The 16,223-nt window shown below is 35.3% G+C and overlaps 1 protein-coding gene across 1 annotated transcript in view; it reads left to right on the top strand.

Moving 5' to 3' along the window:
- Positions 1-12,452, top strand: part of LOC145785230 (laminin subunit alpha-1-like) — a 52,285-nt gene extending 39,833 nt beyond the window's left edge. Inside the window, exons 47-58 of the mRNA XM_082596915.1 lie at positions 259-402; positions 944-1,083; positions 1,210-1,363; positions 2,190-2,320; positions 2,435-2,606; positions 3,103-3,247; positions 3,443-3,581; positions 5,033-5,168; positions 5,600-5,776; positions 8,679-8,824; positions 9,557-10,950; positions 11,068-12,452. Of these exons, the coding sequence (XP_082453041.1) occupies positions 259-402; positions 944-1,083; positions 1,210-1,363; positions 2,190-2,320; positions 2,435-2,606; positions 3,103-3,247; positions 3,443-3,581; positions 5,033-5,168; positions 5,600-5,776; positions 8,679-8,824; positions 9,557-10,950; positions 11,068-11,240 (3,051 nt within the window). The 3' untranslated portion in view covers positions 11,241-12,452. The remainder of the gene's footprint in view (positions 1-258; positions 403-943; positions 1,084-1,209; positions 1,364-2,189; positions 2,321-2,434; positions 2,607-3,102; positions 3,248-3,442; positions 3,582-5,032; positions 5,169-5,599; positions 5,777-8,678; positions 8,825-9,556; positions 10,951-11,067) is intronic.
- The last annotated feature ends 3,771 nt before the right edge of the window (positions 12,453-16,223 follow it).

Here is a 16,223-nt window from a genome sequence, read left to right as displayed (position 1 = left end):
TAACTTTAGTTATCATGTAAAGTGCAATTACGATCTGAAACGTTGAAATCTAAAAGCTATACGGAAGAAGCTATAAAGTTAATATAAGCTAAAAGCTATAGGGCCTTGCAAAATATTGTCCTCTTTTTCAGTTACTGGAACTGTTAGCAAATGGCATTGTGGTTGTTGTGTAGCCAGAGGGCCATAGCGTAACATATTACGTTCCGGACAAGAAGATTTAACATTAACTGAAACTAAATGCGTTTATTTTTGACACAGATACGCAGCGCATCGGTCAAGTCAACTGGCAGCTGCACTATGCAATACAAACCTGCACCAACATCAGGAAAAATAACAGAGATAATTCTTAACGTACAAACAAGCACCCCCAACAACATGCTATTTTATTTAGCAAGAGAAAAGGTTAGTAATATAATTGTTTTGCTTTGCCTTGATGCTTTTAATAAAAAATTACAAAACTATCAGGAACGGTGAGCTTATCACTTTTCTGAGACCTTACTCGCGGTACATGTCCACTAGGTTACAAAAAAAAAATTTTTTCTCACTGGAGGATTTCTTAGTCAATGTTGGCTCATTGAAAATCCTTGCTGCAGAACGACGCACTTTGCGTAATCTTTATCAAAAACAACGGGAACAACGTAAGATCGGATTGTTTATTGATTTCCCATCCAAACAAGCTTATGTGTTATCCAGCAACATATGCTCTGCCGCACAGATCTGCCCTCATTAAAGTGATCTTTGAAGCAATGCACGCCACTTACAGGATAAAACCTAATTATAACCATTTTGCATTGCAAAGAGCGAACATCATTGTATTATACTTCATATTTGCTTGAACACGATAACCCTATTTGACACAATAAAAAAAATCAGCTAATTTTTTAGTGTTTTATATGCTAGAAACAAAGTAGATTAATTTACGGATCTAACATATCTGTTGCAGCAAGATTACATTGCTGTAGAACTACGTGATCATAAGGTATCCGTGACGTGGAACCTTGGTGGAGGCCCTGGATTTGTGCAGAATCCGCTTCGTGTAGAAAGTGTTGGTGATCAAGACTGGTACACCATTGAAGTGATGAGGTGGGAAGCGTATGAATCTGCTTGGAATTGTTGATCTCAGAACAACTTTACGAAAATGTGTTGCTACGAGCTATAGAACGTATCTGCATAATCTAATGTGAAAACAATTTATCGATTGACTTGCAGAAATAATCAAGAATTGAACGTAACGGTATACCAAACGTCGAATAAAACTGGAACCATCCGTACATCTCAAGACACTTCCCCTGGTGATTACGCCATGTTGAATGTCAACACAGATGACATCTTATTTGTCGGGGGAATTACACAGACAATGGATGTGAGTATAACCCTGTACAATTCACCGCATTCAATTCATCAAAACAACAATGTACCTTTTTTTGTCGTATCCAGGCTTACGCCCTATGATTGAAGATTTAGATTAAGTAGACGAGAAGGCAAAAAGTCAATCTTTAATTCCACTTTGCCGTGCGTTTAGGTGTTGTACCAAAGACACAGCTGGATGCTTTTCTGCGGTGTCGAACCGGTACTTTTTCGAGTTCCGTACTAAGACTCTTACCAAGGGGCTATGCAGCCGATATACCTGTAGTTTATGCTAACAATATTGGAAATGAAACAAATTAACTACCAAGATATTGGCTGAAGTTTACTCACTTGAGATCAAAACCATAGAATCTTGATGTTTACATTCATTCAATCAATCAATCAATGGTTTATTTGTCAGAAACAAGAACATAGTACTTGTTTTGAAATATGCAAGTAATATACATATCACACAATGCAAAAGTTGCACATGTTCCCATAATGACAGGGAGACAACGAGGCGACAATACGGTCTGCTTTGTCTACATTCATTCATCTTTTGCTAATAAACTTGTTTTATACAGTTTACTTTACTTTTATTTCTGATCATCACAACAAAAAACAATACAGTGTATACCAAACATAGCAGAAGTCTAGAAAAAATTAGAGGCAACAAAACGCGTACGTTGTAACGTGCGTGATACCGAAGCAGGATAATCAACTTAAAATATGGCACGGTCTCAGCACTTTATAATACCTTAAACAACAGAAAATACGGAAAACATTTGGTGCAAAATAGCCTTTAAGTTGAATGCTTAACAACGGTTGCTTCCTTTTTGTAGATTCCAAAAACAATATTATACCGAACATTTACTGGATGCATGGGAGAGGCATTTCTGCAAGGCAAAAGCATCGGTTTGTGGAACTTTAAAAACATTCAGTACAGTGAAGACTGCAAGGGCTGTGTGGCCAGGTAAAAAAAAAAACTTGAAGTCAAAAAATTATATACAGTTGGCTGTTATTGTGTAAGTCATCCGTCTTCGTCTTAAGTACTGTATGTAATTTTATTGATTGCATTTTTCAACAGCCCTGTGAGGAATACAGGAGAATTTCCATCCAATATATACAGTTACAATGGTCACAGCTACTCTGTACTGAAGCTACCTCTCAATCGACATACTGAAAACACAAAGTTTATGTTCAAATTTCAAACCTTTAGTTCAGAAGGTCTTCTCCTCTACATGGGATCAAAAGAAATGGTAAATTTAGTGTACAAAAGAATACAACTCCTATAATTCATTAGCAAAGACTACACTTGATATTTGAATTTAGCCCTCATGACTAGAATTATCAATTCATCACAACAGAACGTAGCCTATGGGGGGATGTTAAAGTGATTTCTGCAAGAATTTTATCGACTGTTAATGGTCTGATTAGTATGGTGGATGCAAATGAGAATCTGACTGTAAATTGTGCTAGTCTATTAAGCAACAGATGCTAGCAAAAAAGTAGGCCGTACAAAATTGTTCAGTAGGCTACTTAATATTTATAGTATATGTTTTAATAGCTATTGCATACAAAGGGAATACTTTCATACCATAGTCGTAGTGTAGAAAAACACCACTTGTATGAGTAACATGCATCAGTTTAAAAATCTCGCTAAATGTGCTGCAGCAACAAGATGAGTTTCTAAGTTTGTCCTAAAATAATGCCTGCACTTCCTTGAACGTAAGGTTAACTTGCTTCCATTTTTAGCCTGACTTTCTCTCATTGGAACTCTCCGAAGGCAGACTCGTGCTGAAAATGGACATGGGTGATGGCGTTCACATGGCTACTTCCATCAAGCGGTATAATCGTGGAAAATGGGTCTTTGTGGCTGTTGGACGTCGCGGAAGTTTTGGTACCGGTATATTAATTAGTTTCCAAAATGTAACCTGTTTAGAATAAATTAGCTTACCAATTTATTTTAAATGTAACAAAGAAATGCCGAATAAATTACTTTATCAAACAGTTCTTTGCCCTTTACATTATTATTTCCGTATGTGCTAACTGTTGAGTAGACTGCGCTAACTGAAACGCTTATGTTCTTCATCAGCTCGCCTTGGAGTGAAACTAAACGGAATCTTACAAGAGCAGGTGTGGCTTAACATTACTGCACCGAGGGATTCTCGTTTAGACTTAAAATCGAATGATCTTCTCTGTGTTGGTGGATTCCCAACAGAGCGTATGCTCAAGTGAGTAATCCATTTTTAAGTTCCATTGAATTGATAAATTCTAGCGTTTTTTTTTACGTAACCACACCACTTCTCGTGTTAACTAAATTGCAATCAGTAGAAGCTTTTCAGACTATCAAACCAAAAATAACCTAATTTTTTCAAGCACTTGCACCAACGTATTTCCAAACGTTCTCATTGAATTACAGTAGGCCTACATGTAGGCTACTTCTTGTTTCTGTATAAAATGTGGTTCTCATAATACTAATTTAAACCAAAGTTTTATTGAATGCCAACAATTAGCAGTTTATTATCTTACTTTATTAAGAAACAGCTGATAGCTTTTCTTATTTTCTTTTTAAGTTTCAATTTCTTTTCCATTGATACTATACAGTTTCATTTTTCATAATAAATTTTGCAGTTTCACACATAAATTTACAATGAAGTATTGCAATCATGGTTTACTTTAAGTCTTTAACTTAATTTATCTTTCACTGCTTCTCTTCTTTCCAAATTCAGGGACTTTCTTGATTTTGTGATAAGGTAAAATGTCTTGAAATGAGTGATTTTCAGCATGACTATTTGGTTTTCTTTACTTAAGTATGTTTCATTTGTTTGCTATTGCATAGATCCATGGGTTTGAAAACGCGATATAAGTTATTTTCAGTCAATTTTACACTTTAAAATCAACACTTAACCGTCTTGATGCTTACAAACAATACATCTAAACTCAAGCCGAATATCCCAAAAAGAAAACAAAAACTTTTAGTTATGTGATAAGAAAAGTAATCGCGTATGCAATAAGAAAATTATCGAAACCAACAAAATACAACTTACCACTATGAAAAAACTTACAAAAATCACCCAAAAAATGCAGTTACTTATTCAGTGAAGAATTATTATCATTGCGTTTAGTTTATGAAATTTTAAAGATTTCATTTGGCAACTCAGATTTTTTGGACATTATTTTGAAAAGTTCAGCTGTTTTTTTTCTGAAGTATGTTGTACCCCACCACTCGCAGTTGACAATTTCCGACTAAATCTTCTGTTATGTATTTAGAATCTTAATGAACGTTTATTTTTATAATTAGTGTTTGGTAAACAATATCCGGCGCGATGTAGCAAAAAGAGAAGATGAATTTGCAAATTTTAGTTCAATTAAGAAATTCGATAACAATTAAACCCATGTTGTGCTCTGCGATATGACTGGTGATGAAAAAATACATTTTTTCTCGTTCCAATCTATATAGCCGTCATTATTTTGTTAGTAGACCAGTTACATACAAAAATACTTTCGTTAATCGAATGAATTTCGTTGGACAAAGGAGATAATAACACTAAAACAAACGGATTTTTTAAAAAATACATTGTTGAAGGGAATTGAACAATTGAACATATTTCATACCATGGCCATGCTCAACTACGGCCTATGATTTAGCTTTTGTCTAAAGAAACACTCTTGATTTGAACAGGCCCAATGTAACAAGAACTTCATTTATTGGATGCATCCGTGAATTGTCGTTTTCTGGAAGATCCCTCATGTTAAAGTCCAGTGGAGGACAGGGTGTGGTCTTGGACGCGGGTGTCGATTTCTCTTGTCCTGCTAAAGTGAGTGCCTTGATTTACGCGACTTTATCCTCACCAATAATCTCACGTTTAAAAATATGAAAGTATCCTACGAGATTGTCATTGAAATGGACTGTCTCGTGATTAAAATGTCTATGTTTATTATGGGATAATAAAATATGAACCAAGCGTAGCAGTCGTTCAGCCGGAGTCGAAAAAAAACATCATAAACACATGACTTGCTCTTCACAACTCAAAGTAATGTTTTAATTTTTCCATAACAAACAATGCATATTTTGTCATGCTACTGCTCAGTGATATGTTAACTTCAAAATCAACAAGGGCGTTTGAAAGGTCGAGAAATAGTGCATGAAATGGTCGATCACACCCTCAAGTGGAAAATAGAATGTTTTATTTTTGTTTGTCTTAACGTATGGTTGTTCGTCACTAATGAAAGAAATCCTCATCATTAGATAACTCGTGATGTTGGAATCTCCAAGAGAGGCCATGTGGAGCTTCCTCCAGTCAATTTTCCTGCATTCGGATCAATATCGATGACATTCAATACAAGAGAATCCGACGCACTTCTTCTTGTGGCAACAAGTAAAGCCAAACAAAGAAATAGAATGAAAAGACAAAGTGATGACCTTGTAAGATGGATGATGACTTTTCAATCTTTGTAGAGTTATTTAGAAATGGATGCATTTTAATTGATTGATTGAATCTTTATCCTCGGACTAATAAAGCTTCTTTATGAGCTTAATCCTGGCAGTGTCACGTACTAGTAAAGGCTTTGAAACACTGATGCAGGCTCGGTCACGAAGTTTTGACAGGGTGCTGTTTCCGATTGTTGAAGTGTTGTTGTTTCATAAAAACATATCTTAAAACTATGTAATTTTTATTTAGTCATACCAAAGCATAGCCGTACGAGCCAGGGGGGCAGGGGGGGCAGCCGCCCCCCCTGTTGTTTCAAAACGTCGCGAATTCGGGCAAAATCTTGCAATTATTAGGGCAAAAATTGCTATATGAAAAGCCACAAAATTGCATGAATTAAGAAAAACTATAAATTAATATCTTTTACCTATCAAACTAAGTACAGCCTCTTATTTGCACAAGAAATGTGCCGCAAAATCTTCATTTGGCCACACAATATTGATGTATTGTATTGCATGGTGATCAAACTGTAGTACAAAATGCATTTAACCAACAGCATCATGCCAATTTAGGCAGCCACCAAAATATGTCTCTAATACTTTTGTGAAACTGCTCAAGTCAAAACGCAAAATTTTCTATAGTAGGCTATATAGCTAATTTTATTAATTTTCACAAATGTATCGTGTTGATTTGGGCAGCTCAAAACATGAAATTATTTGATGAAACTGATTAGTCTGTTTATGCAACTGCCCAAATTAGCGTGAGGCAGTTTCCCCAAAATGAACAAATTCATTAATTTAAGGCAGTGGCTTTTTCGTGAACAACCACAGTAATGTAGGTTATATATGATATCGGTCATATAGTGTTTCAGATTGACAGACTGGAGCCGGTTAAATAGTGTTTCAGATTAAAAGGCCGGCGCCGGTCAAATAGCCACTGCCTTAATTTTTCCCATTTACATAACTGTATCGTTTAGATTTGGGCAACAAAAAAATATGAAATTATCTGATCATAGTACTGTATATTTATAAAACTGCCCAATTGGCATGATACAGTTGCCTCGCATCAAAATTTACAAAGTCTTTAATTTTTTTCATAATATCCATAAATGCATCATCTTGATTTGGGCGACTACAAAATATGAATTTATATAAATCTGGTGAACACTTTTATAAAACAATTCGGGTGGAGAGGTTACAGTACTTTTTCAACCATAAACAGACATACCGTAGCTATTAGCTAAGCAACACCACAACATTGAACAAAAAAATGTTATAGCCTACCTGTTAAAAGTAATGTTAAAAGGTGTAGCTTAGCTTTGTTTGGTTACTTTTATAAAAGGGTCTGCTACTATTCGGCGATTTTTTGAAAATCCAACGACGCCTTCTGCAAATCCGACGATTGAATATTATTCAATATTCAGACATTGAATCAATGTAAATACGAACTGTTAGACTAATTGGGTTCTTTGAATCCTACATCACCGTCTGTATGCAACCTTAGAATATATTAGTTAATTTTTGTCATCACATTACCCAGCCTAACTATATTTTTAGAAGTAGTGCTGCCAGACTTTTTTATTTTTTGTACTAAAATTCGTATCATCAAAACTATTTTAATTGATTTCAGAACAAAGTTTATTTGAACAGAAGTAGTATTTCTGTGTTTTATTACATTTAATTATAATTTCTCTATTGTTATGTATTTTTTTCTGAATCCGCATGGTCACACTGAGCCGGTTTCCTGCAATGTTTATTTTTCTGAGTCTTTTATGACATCACAACTGAATATTTAAGTGGGGTTGTTTTTTATTTGTGGTGTGTAAAACAATATTTGTTACTCCTATCTACCATGCCAAAGTGCAGAAGCATCGAGCAATGCACATGCACAAGCAAGGTATCTTAAAAGAGGAATTCAGTTCTTCTATCTTGATTCCTTTAGTAAGAAATTCTAGGTAGCTGGTGGCGTAGCCAAGGGGGGGAGGGGGGATTGGGGGTTGCACCCCCCCTTTGGCACGTGTGTGACGTCACGATATTGAGAATGATGCTTTCAGTCTATGCCTCTAAAACAAAGTTTGCCTAATTTTAAATGAAATATGCAAAGAGCGAGTTTTGCCATTACCAAACATTCAAATATCTCAGCCAGGAATTAGCAACAAGAAAACATAGAGACTTGTAGCTTTATTTCCGAAAAATGCCGTAGAAAACATAATCTTATCCTTTTGCTATGCCACCGGACAGCACCATTTTACAGTAATATTCATACCCACATTTTTGTTGAAAATATTCTCAGAATGCACCAAATTCAAAGTAATTTTTCAAAATTTTCTGGGGGAGGCCCCCCAAACCCCCCACCGATGGGTGTCGCCACAAGCGAAACACGTTATCAAACTCCTCCCCTTCAAAATTCCTGGCTACGCCACTGCTGGTGATCTTGTTATGTCAGTTTTTCACTGTTATCATGCACCGCATACATTATATTTAGGCAATTTTTATAAAAGCGTGCACATTTGGGCAAATTTACGTTCTGCCTCCCCAAAATGGTTTGGTCTCGTACGGCTACCAAAGTAATTATTTTTTTTTTTCTTGTGTGATTCTGTTTTATAGTATATCTATTATGTTTCAACATAGTAGCGTATTTAGCATATTTAATATTTATACATAATTATACTTTTCAGAAAGTAATGACTATATTGGATTAAATTTGTTCTGATTGACTTTTATGCTTGGCATTGAGCACTTTTGTAGTATTAATAGCATTTACTGTTTATATTAACCAGATATATAACATATTTAACAAATTCTCACCATTTTGAGTCTTAAAATTTTTCATTTTGATACTTTTAAGCTTTGTGAATCTGTGTAACTATATCTAAACTATGTTCCATCTGCTTCACAGAACTATTATTCCATATTCCTATCCGGAGGGCGTGTCCACGCTCGAGTATACTTAAATAAAGAAGATGCAGTGAACATATCTTCTCGATATGATTACTACTCAAACGGGGAAACCTACTTGGTCACTTTGCGCCGAGAAGAGTCAAGGTATGTGACATTTTTTCATTAAATTTGTGCCTTTATAAGTAATACCGGCATAAACAGACATAACCCAGCAACAACACTACATTTAACATTATAAAAACAAAAAACAAAACAATAAGCTAACGTTTTCGGCTAGTCAGCATATTGATTGACTAGCCGAAAATATTACTGCTTTTGATTTTGTTTTTTTGTTTTTATAATGTTAAATGTAGTGTTGATGCTGGGTTATGCTTGTTTATGGTTTAAAAAAGTTATCTCTCTACCCAAATGGTATTATAGGTAATAGATTTAGATTTTATGGTGCAACATCACAAAAAAGAAACATTTTTCGAACGGAATGTATTTGAACTGCAGGTTGGTAGAGAGTCTGCCTTGTTGTACTAAAAACGTATAATACCAAGTAACATTTCCGGGTACAACCTGCTGGTTAAGTAGCTTTTTCGTGTGTTTAAAATGAATGCGTGAACACAGCCACGTTACTTGGTTGATATGTTTGTGGTATTTCCAGCAGTAATTTTTTGTAGCAGACGATAGTTGGTTGTATGTAAAAAAGTTGCCTTTCAAGCTGAGTTACAGTATGTAAAACATAAATGTACTTAAATATTTTCTTCTTCAGAGATCATTGCACGCATCATATAAATTGACTAAAAGACTTTTCCATCTTTGACATTCTTTCTTTGAAGGTTTTATTATCTTAAGTTGTATTCTGACCAATAAATGTTTTTATGTTTCCAGTATTTCTCTTCATATGAACGAAAATGACGATAATGCATCTGGAGTTTTTGGACAGCAAACAAATCGGCCTGTCGTTGTTCGACGTCTTTTTGTTGGAGGAGTCCCTGATGCATTTGACGTAAAGGGAGTTGCCGGAGTAAAACAATCTCTAAATGGATGTATCAAGGATCTCATCATAAACAACGTCATCGATTTTAAAGAAGCTGTCAATGCTGAAAACATTTACATGGGAACTTGTGAATATGTGCAAGTCAACCCCTTCAATCCTTTTGTCACATCTGCAGCTCCTCCACCGTCTAACATGACCGGAGTTTCGAAACCATCCAAAGCAACTACCTCTTCCATATCCCCAATGAAAGATGGTGGAGGAATTTTAATTCCTCCGACACCGAGACCAACTGATCCATTATGTAAATCTTCTGGAAAGTTCAGCTACCGAAAATCTACAACACATTTTGGCATCAGTCAAAATAGTCATTTGAAGTATACATTAAAAACGACAATCAGTAAACGGTTGGCATTTGAATTGCGGCTCAAAACTTCCGGAAACAGTGGCTTGCTGTTGTACTCTAGCCATACATCACAACGAGACTTCTTTTCCCTTAAGTTAAAAGACGGAAAACCTGTTTTTCAATTTGATAATGGACAAGGAGCAGCAGAAGCATTTGGTCGTCGCAGAATTAACGATGGAAAATGGCACCGAATTCGAATAAAGCGAACGAAACGACAAGGCTTGCTGATAGTGGACAAACAAAAACGCATAAAATTTAAAGCTAAGAAAGGGGCAACAGACTTGGACGTTAATGACGAGTTGTTTGTTGGGGGATTACCTAAGGGACACGATGTAACTCGAGTGGGACAGATATCGAACAGCATGGACGTGTGCATTAGAAGCTTGAGGCTGAACAAACATATAAAATTGGAACCTAGCAAAGCAACATCTTCGTACAAAGTCCAACAATGTTACAAAAAGCAGGAACCGGGCGCTTATTTTGATGGTAGTGGATTTGCTGTTTTCAATAATAAATTTCGAGTAGGTCCAAAAATGATGATCGAAATGGAATTTCGAACCTGGAGAGCGCATGGTGTCTTGATCAGTGTAGACAGTGATCGACGAGACGGACTGGCGCTTGAAATGGTCAACGGAACAATCTACTTTCGCACGGACAATGGTGCAGGTGCATTTGAAATTTCATACAAGAGCCCAATGTCACGACGTCGTCGTAAAACCACACATCAACTATGTGATGGAAAATGGCATTCAATAAGAGCTGAAAAGGATATGAACATATTGCGACTTAATGTAGATGGACAAAGTGTGCCAGACATTCTTAGCGAAGCCAGCACCATCTCTGCAGACACAAAAGATCCGTTATTTATCGGAGGAGTACCAAGTAAGTAACCCATTTAAAGCTTTTTTTTTGCACGGAGCTAGTGAAAGTAAAAATTTGATACAATTTCGAATGATGTTAAATGACATGTAACTTTTTTAAAGAATTTTATTTCACCAGGTAACGACCTCTCCCCAAGACAAATTCGTTCAAATCAGAGTTTTGAGGGATGCATGAGAAATCTACGAATAAAAACAAATCCTGTACAATTCGATGAAATTTATCGGCTTGGTGTCTTTCCCAACTCTTGTCCAGTTGCAAAGAAAAAAACGAAAAGAAAACCTGACACTTAGAAAGGAAAACATTCGAGAATATTCCCAACAGATAGTGGCAATCCTTGATAAAAAGGCAACACCAATTTCTGGGCACTGCAAGGTGCAATGCTGATACCACTTCTAACCAAAGTTATTATTTTGAAGCAGCATACTTCGCCAGTTTACGTTTAAATTATTTCGTATTGAAAAAACACTGTGTCACCCAAAACGCAAGCTTCAGAAACGGGCCAATAAAAATACTATTTTCTCTTGATCAGGAAGGTAAAATCTTTAAACAGTACTTACGGTTATTTTGATACTTTAACTGAAACTTCCTACAGTAAAAGTGAAGTTGTGATGTTTGTTTGCGGAATTTTTACTTCACATCTTATATTATCAGCTAAATAGTTGTGCGCATGTACTTGTTGAGCAAGAAACTTATTCGATTTTTTCCCTCAGCATGTGCTCTTAAGTTTTCACTCTATCATAAATTTTAGTATTTTTTGAGGTGTACTTTAGTGCCGCATAAACTGATGCCTTTTATTTTTCATATGTTAAATGTTTTTTTATTTCGTATTTTGTGCTTATACCACTTTGTTGACAGGACGGTTTAATATCGCACGTACTTTTATATACTCTTTAATGTTATTTTTTGTCCAATTTAAAACGTTTACTTTCACGTTTATTAGTGTAAGGATGAAGCATCGTTTTCTGTGTTGTGTTTTGTCTGTTGTTTTTTTTCTTGCTTGTTGAAGAAAATAAGTTGAAATAATAGCTTTTTTACTAAGACATTACCTTTTTCACCAAAACGCATTTAAAAATGCAATACGGTGATAGAGTTGAGACGTACATAGTGAGACGCACAGCATTACATGGTGCGCACAGCTAGTGAAGCAAATTTTGTTTTCATCAACTTGTGGTGCTCACACGCGCTATACGTGTAAAACTAACCTGTGCTTTAAATCAGGTCACAGTGCAAACTTTGCTACACCCCTTACATTATATTTTTACATGTTTCAATCACTCCCACTAGACAATTAAGGTAATACTTCAAACTTTGCTGAATGTAACCAATCAAACGTCTTTGTATTGTTGCTTTGTAACGTTTAATTGTTGTTGATTTTGCATACACAAACGTCATTGGTTGTCACTGATTTCAGGTTTGCAACCTATGGTGTTTATTTCAATCAGCATATACAACATAGTTTATTTTCGTTTTTGATTTTACGCCATGAGAAATAAAAAAAAAGAATAATAATCCTCATTTACTAGAGTGCGGTCTTGCAAACTCATTCTGCAGCCTACAATGACTTGTAATTTTGAAGTTAGCAAGCAGTTATAAACTTTTGACATATGATATTGATTTTTATGTTTAAAGGTAAAGGTTAGTTTGTGCAAAAATAGCAGTTGAAAACTATCAAAGGTGGCAATCTGTATTACATTTGCAATAAACAATTAGTTAAGTATTGCAAAATGAATTAATTGCTCGGCCAAAATCGAATCACGAGCAGTGGTGGTTCACCGTGCAAATATACTAAAATTCGGTCGCCTCAACTGTACGTAAAGTATCTAAACCGATAATGATTTTCATGTGCAGATATTAGTGCAACGCAAATTAAGTGTAGCTGGAAAATATAAATCTGCGGAAACTACGTTAACAAATATTGAGGTCTTGAACCAAACTGTTGAAGACGCAACACGTAGCCTATTTAGCTGTTCTTGCGAGTCCTCAGCCTTGTTCTGACTGCCAGTAAGAACGCTCCTTCCTAGATATTTACTTTTGAAGTTATTTGAATAACAGATAAGCAGGCAACCAAGCAACCCACATCATTCAGTAAACTAAAATTAACAGCGCAGGCGTATTACCTCAGGAACAACAAAAGTCACGTTGCGTCGTTTATTTATGAAGTGCTGTAAGGCTTACGCTATCATTAAGAGGTCAGAGGAGATGTAAGGTTACGTACAAACAAGGAATATTGGCTCTTGTAGAAAATACTAAATTGTCCAAGAGTAAAAAAGGCACTTTACTGTAGCCTATTTAGTTATTTTGCCATAAAAGAAAGGTATTAGGAGCTACAGCATGTGGCATAGCCATAGAGGAACGTAACCTGGTCGTGTAATTTTATTTTGATCTACTTGAAGTAGGCTACTGGTACCAAAATCTTGAAACTAAAGGTCTGCAGTTTATTTTGAGAGAAACGGGTACAAACCGTCCACCACGGCCAGAAAAACATTTAAATTACAGTAGACCTTTTATTATTTTATACTTTACGTCCATACACCACTGTAATTAAAATAATGCTTATTTTTGGGCCACTTCCAGTTACATTTATCTCTTCGGGTAAAAACCTGAAGCTATCCTGAGCCTCCTCGAGAAAGTGAGAGAGGGAGAAAAGTATGTGTTCCCAATTTTTTTCAAATCAGTTATAAAGAGCCATGCAATTTTGGTCCCCTAATTGAATACTTTGAGTATTGATTGAAGGCATCATAGGTTACTAACTTTTTCATGGTTGTGCCAAACCCTTTATTTCTTTACCTCAAAGCAGTTAATCAGCAATTTTATGTTCAATGACTGTTAATCTTCCACCGAAAACCGTTTAGTTTAGTATCTCTGTTGTCAAAGAGTTACAAAGCAACGTCATCAACGCGTTTTCTGTGTCAATGATTCGAATAAAAACCACCTCTTTCATGCATGCTTCTCCAAGTGTAGCGAGAAAGAGAGCATAGCCTTTCTCCGTATGAGGAGGTTTGTACAGTAGATGTTAAGACTTGTACTGAAACAGCATGAGCGTAAATACCAACAAAACAATATGAATGCGTTACTAGGTTTCTTATTTGTCATATGTCGGCTGTGTGGCTCAACGATAACAAGGTGCGACCGACAATAACAAAGAATATTGATTTGACGTCAGGGACATAGCCACGGGGAAGGGCTTATATTGCCATCCCCCAAAATTGTATCTTCCGCATATTTCATTCGTGTCTTCATACTTTCATATTCTTTTATATTTCTTTCGCATATTTCATTGTATCTTTCGTATCTTTCAATTTTTTAAGTGTTTTAATATTGTTACAAAGTTTTAATATCATTGGAAATCATGTTGAATGACGTTTTCCCCCAACGGTTGCTTTTGCCCCCTGAAGTTTTCTTTCTAGCTAGGTCAATGTTTGACGCCCGTTTAAAGCTAGTTGGTTCTCACAAGACACTGAACACTGGCATGGCATACTCACAGAAAAACGAAAAAAATAAAATTCTTGCATTCCCATTCTCATGTTTCGTACATTTTCAACTATAAGATATCGCCAAGCCCAGATACTTCAAATTTAAAAAATATACAATCCGACAAAGTCCTGTGTGGGCCTAATTAGTGTTTAATAAAAATAACGTTACATAATTACAATACTGTATATGCTAGGTAGTATGTTGTAATGTAGACTGTAACCAGGGCGTAACAAGAATTACAAAACAAACATCCTAATTAAACAGCTATTTACAAGAGATGAGTTTTTTTTAGAAACAAAATGCAGCCCACAAAGTAAACGCACACTGACTTTCTCACGTCAGTTCAACAAATAATCTACCCTCTCATCGTAATATATGATAAACTAATTTTAGTAACAATAAAGCCAAATAAATTGCATGTCCTACGGAAGAAATTCGAATTAAGGTTATCTTTTTATCAATACAGTCTAAGATGTAGCCTACAGTAGGTGGTCCTCACAAGACACCAAAAAGCGCATTTGCCAAACTGGAAATATTTTACAGTAATCATTAAAAAATTGTATGATCAAATTGTTTGTTTTTTTTACACCCATTTGAGAGGCTAATGGTGTAATTAAGTTTTTTTTATGAGGGTCTATGTTTTAAAGAGTGATAGATCAATTTTGATTAAGCTTACTTGATTATGTAGCTTAGGCCTACTGTTCTACAAAACAATGACAAAATTGGGGTGTGCAGTATTGAAATAGATGATAACCTTACTTTCAAATTTAAGTGATGTGACCACTGGCTGTTGGTCGTGATGATTTACTTGCAAGTTTTATAATTGATGATGTCAGTCAGCTTTCCAAGTCTAGAAAAAGATTATTCATAGTGACAAAATAAGGTGCCGTAAACAGAACAAACAAATTACCTCACGCATTGTGTGTTTGACTTAATACATCATTCTGTCACAGTACACAAAGAGCGACGTATGTTCGAATGCACCACTAACATGTGACAAAGATCGTTATGCTAATATCGACATTGGTTAGTAATAAAAAGCATGGTTTGCTTGAAGCGGCGAGCACATTCCGATTTTCATGAGGTTACTGAGTGGCGGTGTCAGCTTAATAAGCTCCAACGCTTGTGTTAGCCAAACAACTAAATGGCACCAGGATTAAACTCAAACATAAAAAGGGTGAAACCCTTGTATCGTATGAGGTAATTTCAGTTTTGACAGTTTCAGTAGAAATCAACTTAATTTCTTAGCAACAGTAGTCTAAAGTTTAAAGTTGCGCATGTAATTTTGAAGATAATATATAGCGTAGGCTAAATCATGATTGGCTTTCAGTTTTAACCAGAACATTTTTGAAGTTGTATGTGTTTCCTTACTTCAAAACATTTGAATATTAGAAATAAAGTTTACGTAACCTGCACTAAATTTACAATTTGGATAAAAGGGTTACTTTTTTAACAATAAACAGATATAACTGAGCAGTAACACAACATTTAACAATATAGATATAAAAACAAAGTAGCAAACGTTTTCGGCTATGCAAATAGACCTTATTAAGTTATTAAGTTTAAGATGCCTAGGTTGACATAGAATAAGAAATAGTAGAGAAACACACAGTATAACAACAAACTGTTATAATGTGTGTTTTTCTTTAATTCTTATTCAATGCAAAATTAGTTTTAAGACTTAATAAGGACTAGATATTTAGCCAATAATGCCTGCTATTTTGTTTTTGTTTTTATAATGTTAAATGTCGTGTTGTAGTAGGCCTACACTAAATTTAAAACTGAAACGAAACCATAAC

Source organism: Aplidium turbinatum, chromosome 16, assembly GCF_918807975.1.
Source record: "Aplidium turbinatum chromosome 16, kaAplTurb1.1, whole genome shotgun sequence".
Lineage (NCBI taxonomy): Eukaryota > Metazoa > Chordata > Ascidiacea > Aplousobranchia > Polyclinidae > Aplidium > Aplidium turbinatum.
This window is presented reverse-complemented; position numbering and strand designations above follow the sequence as displayed.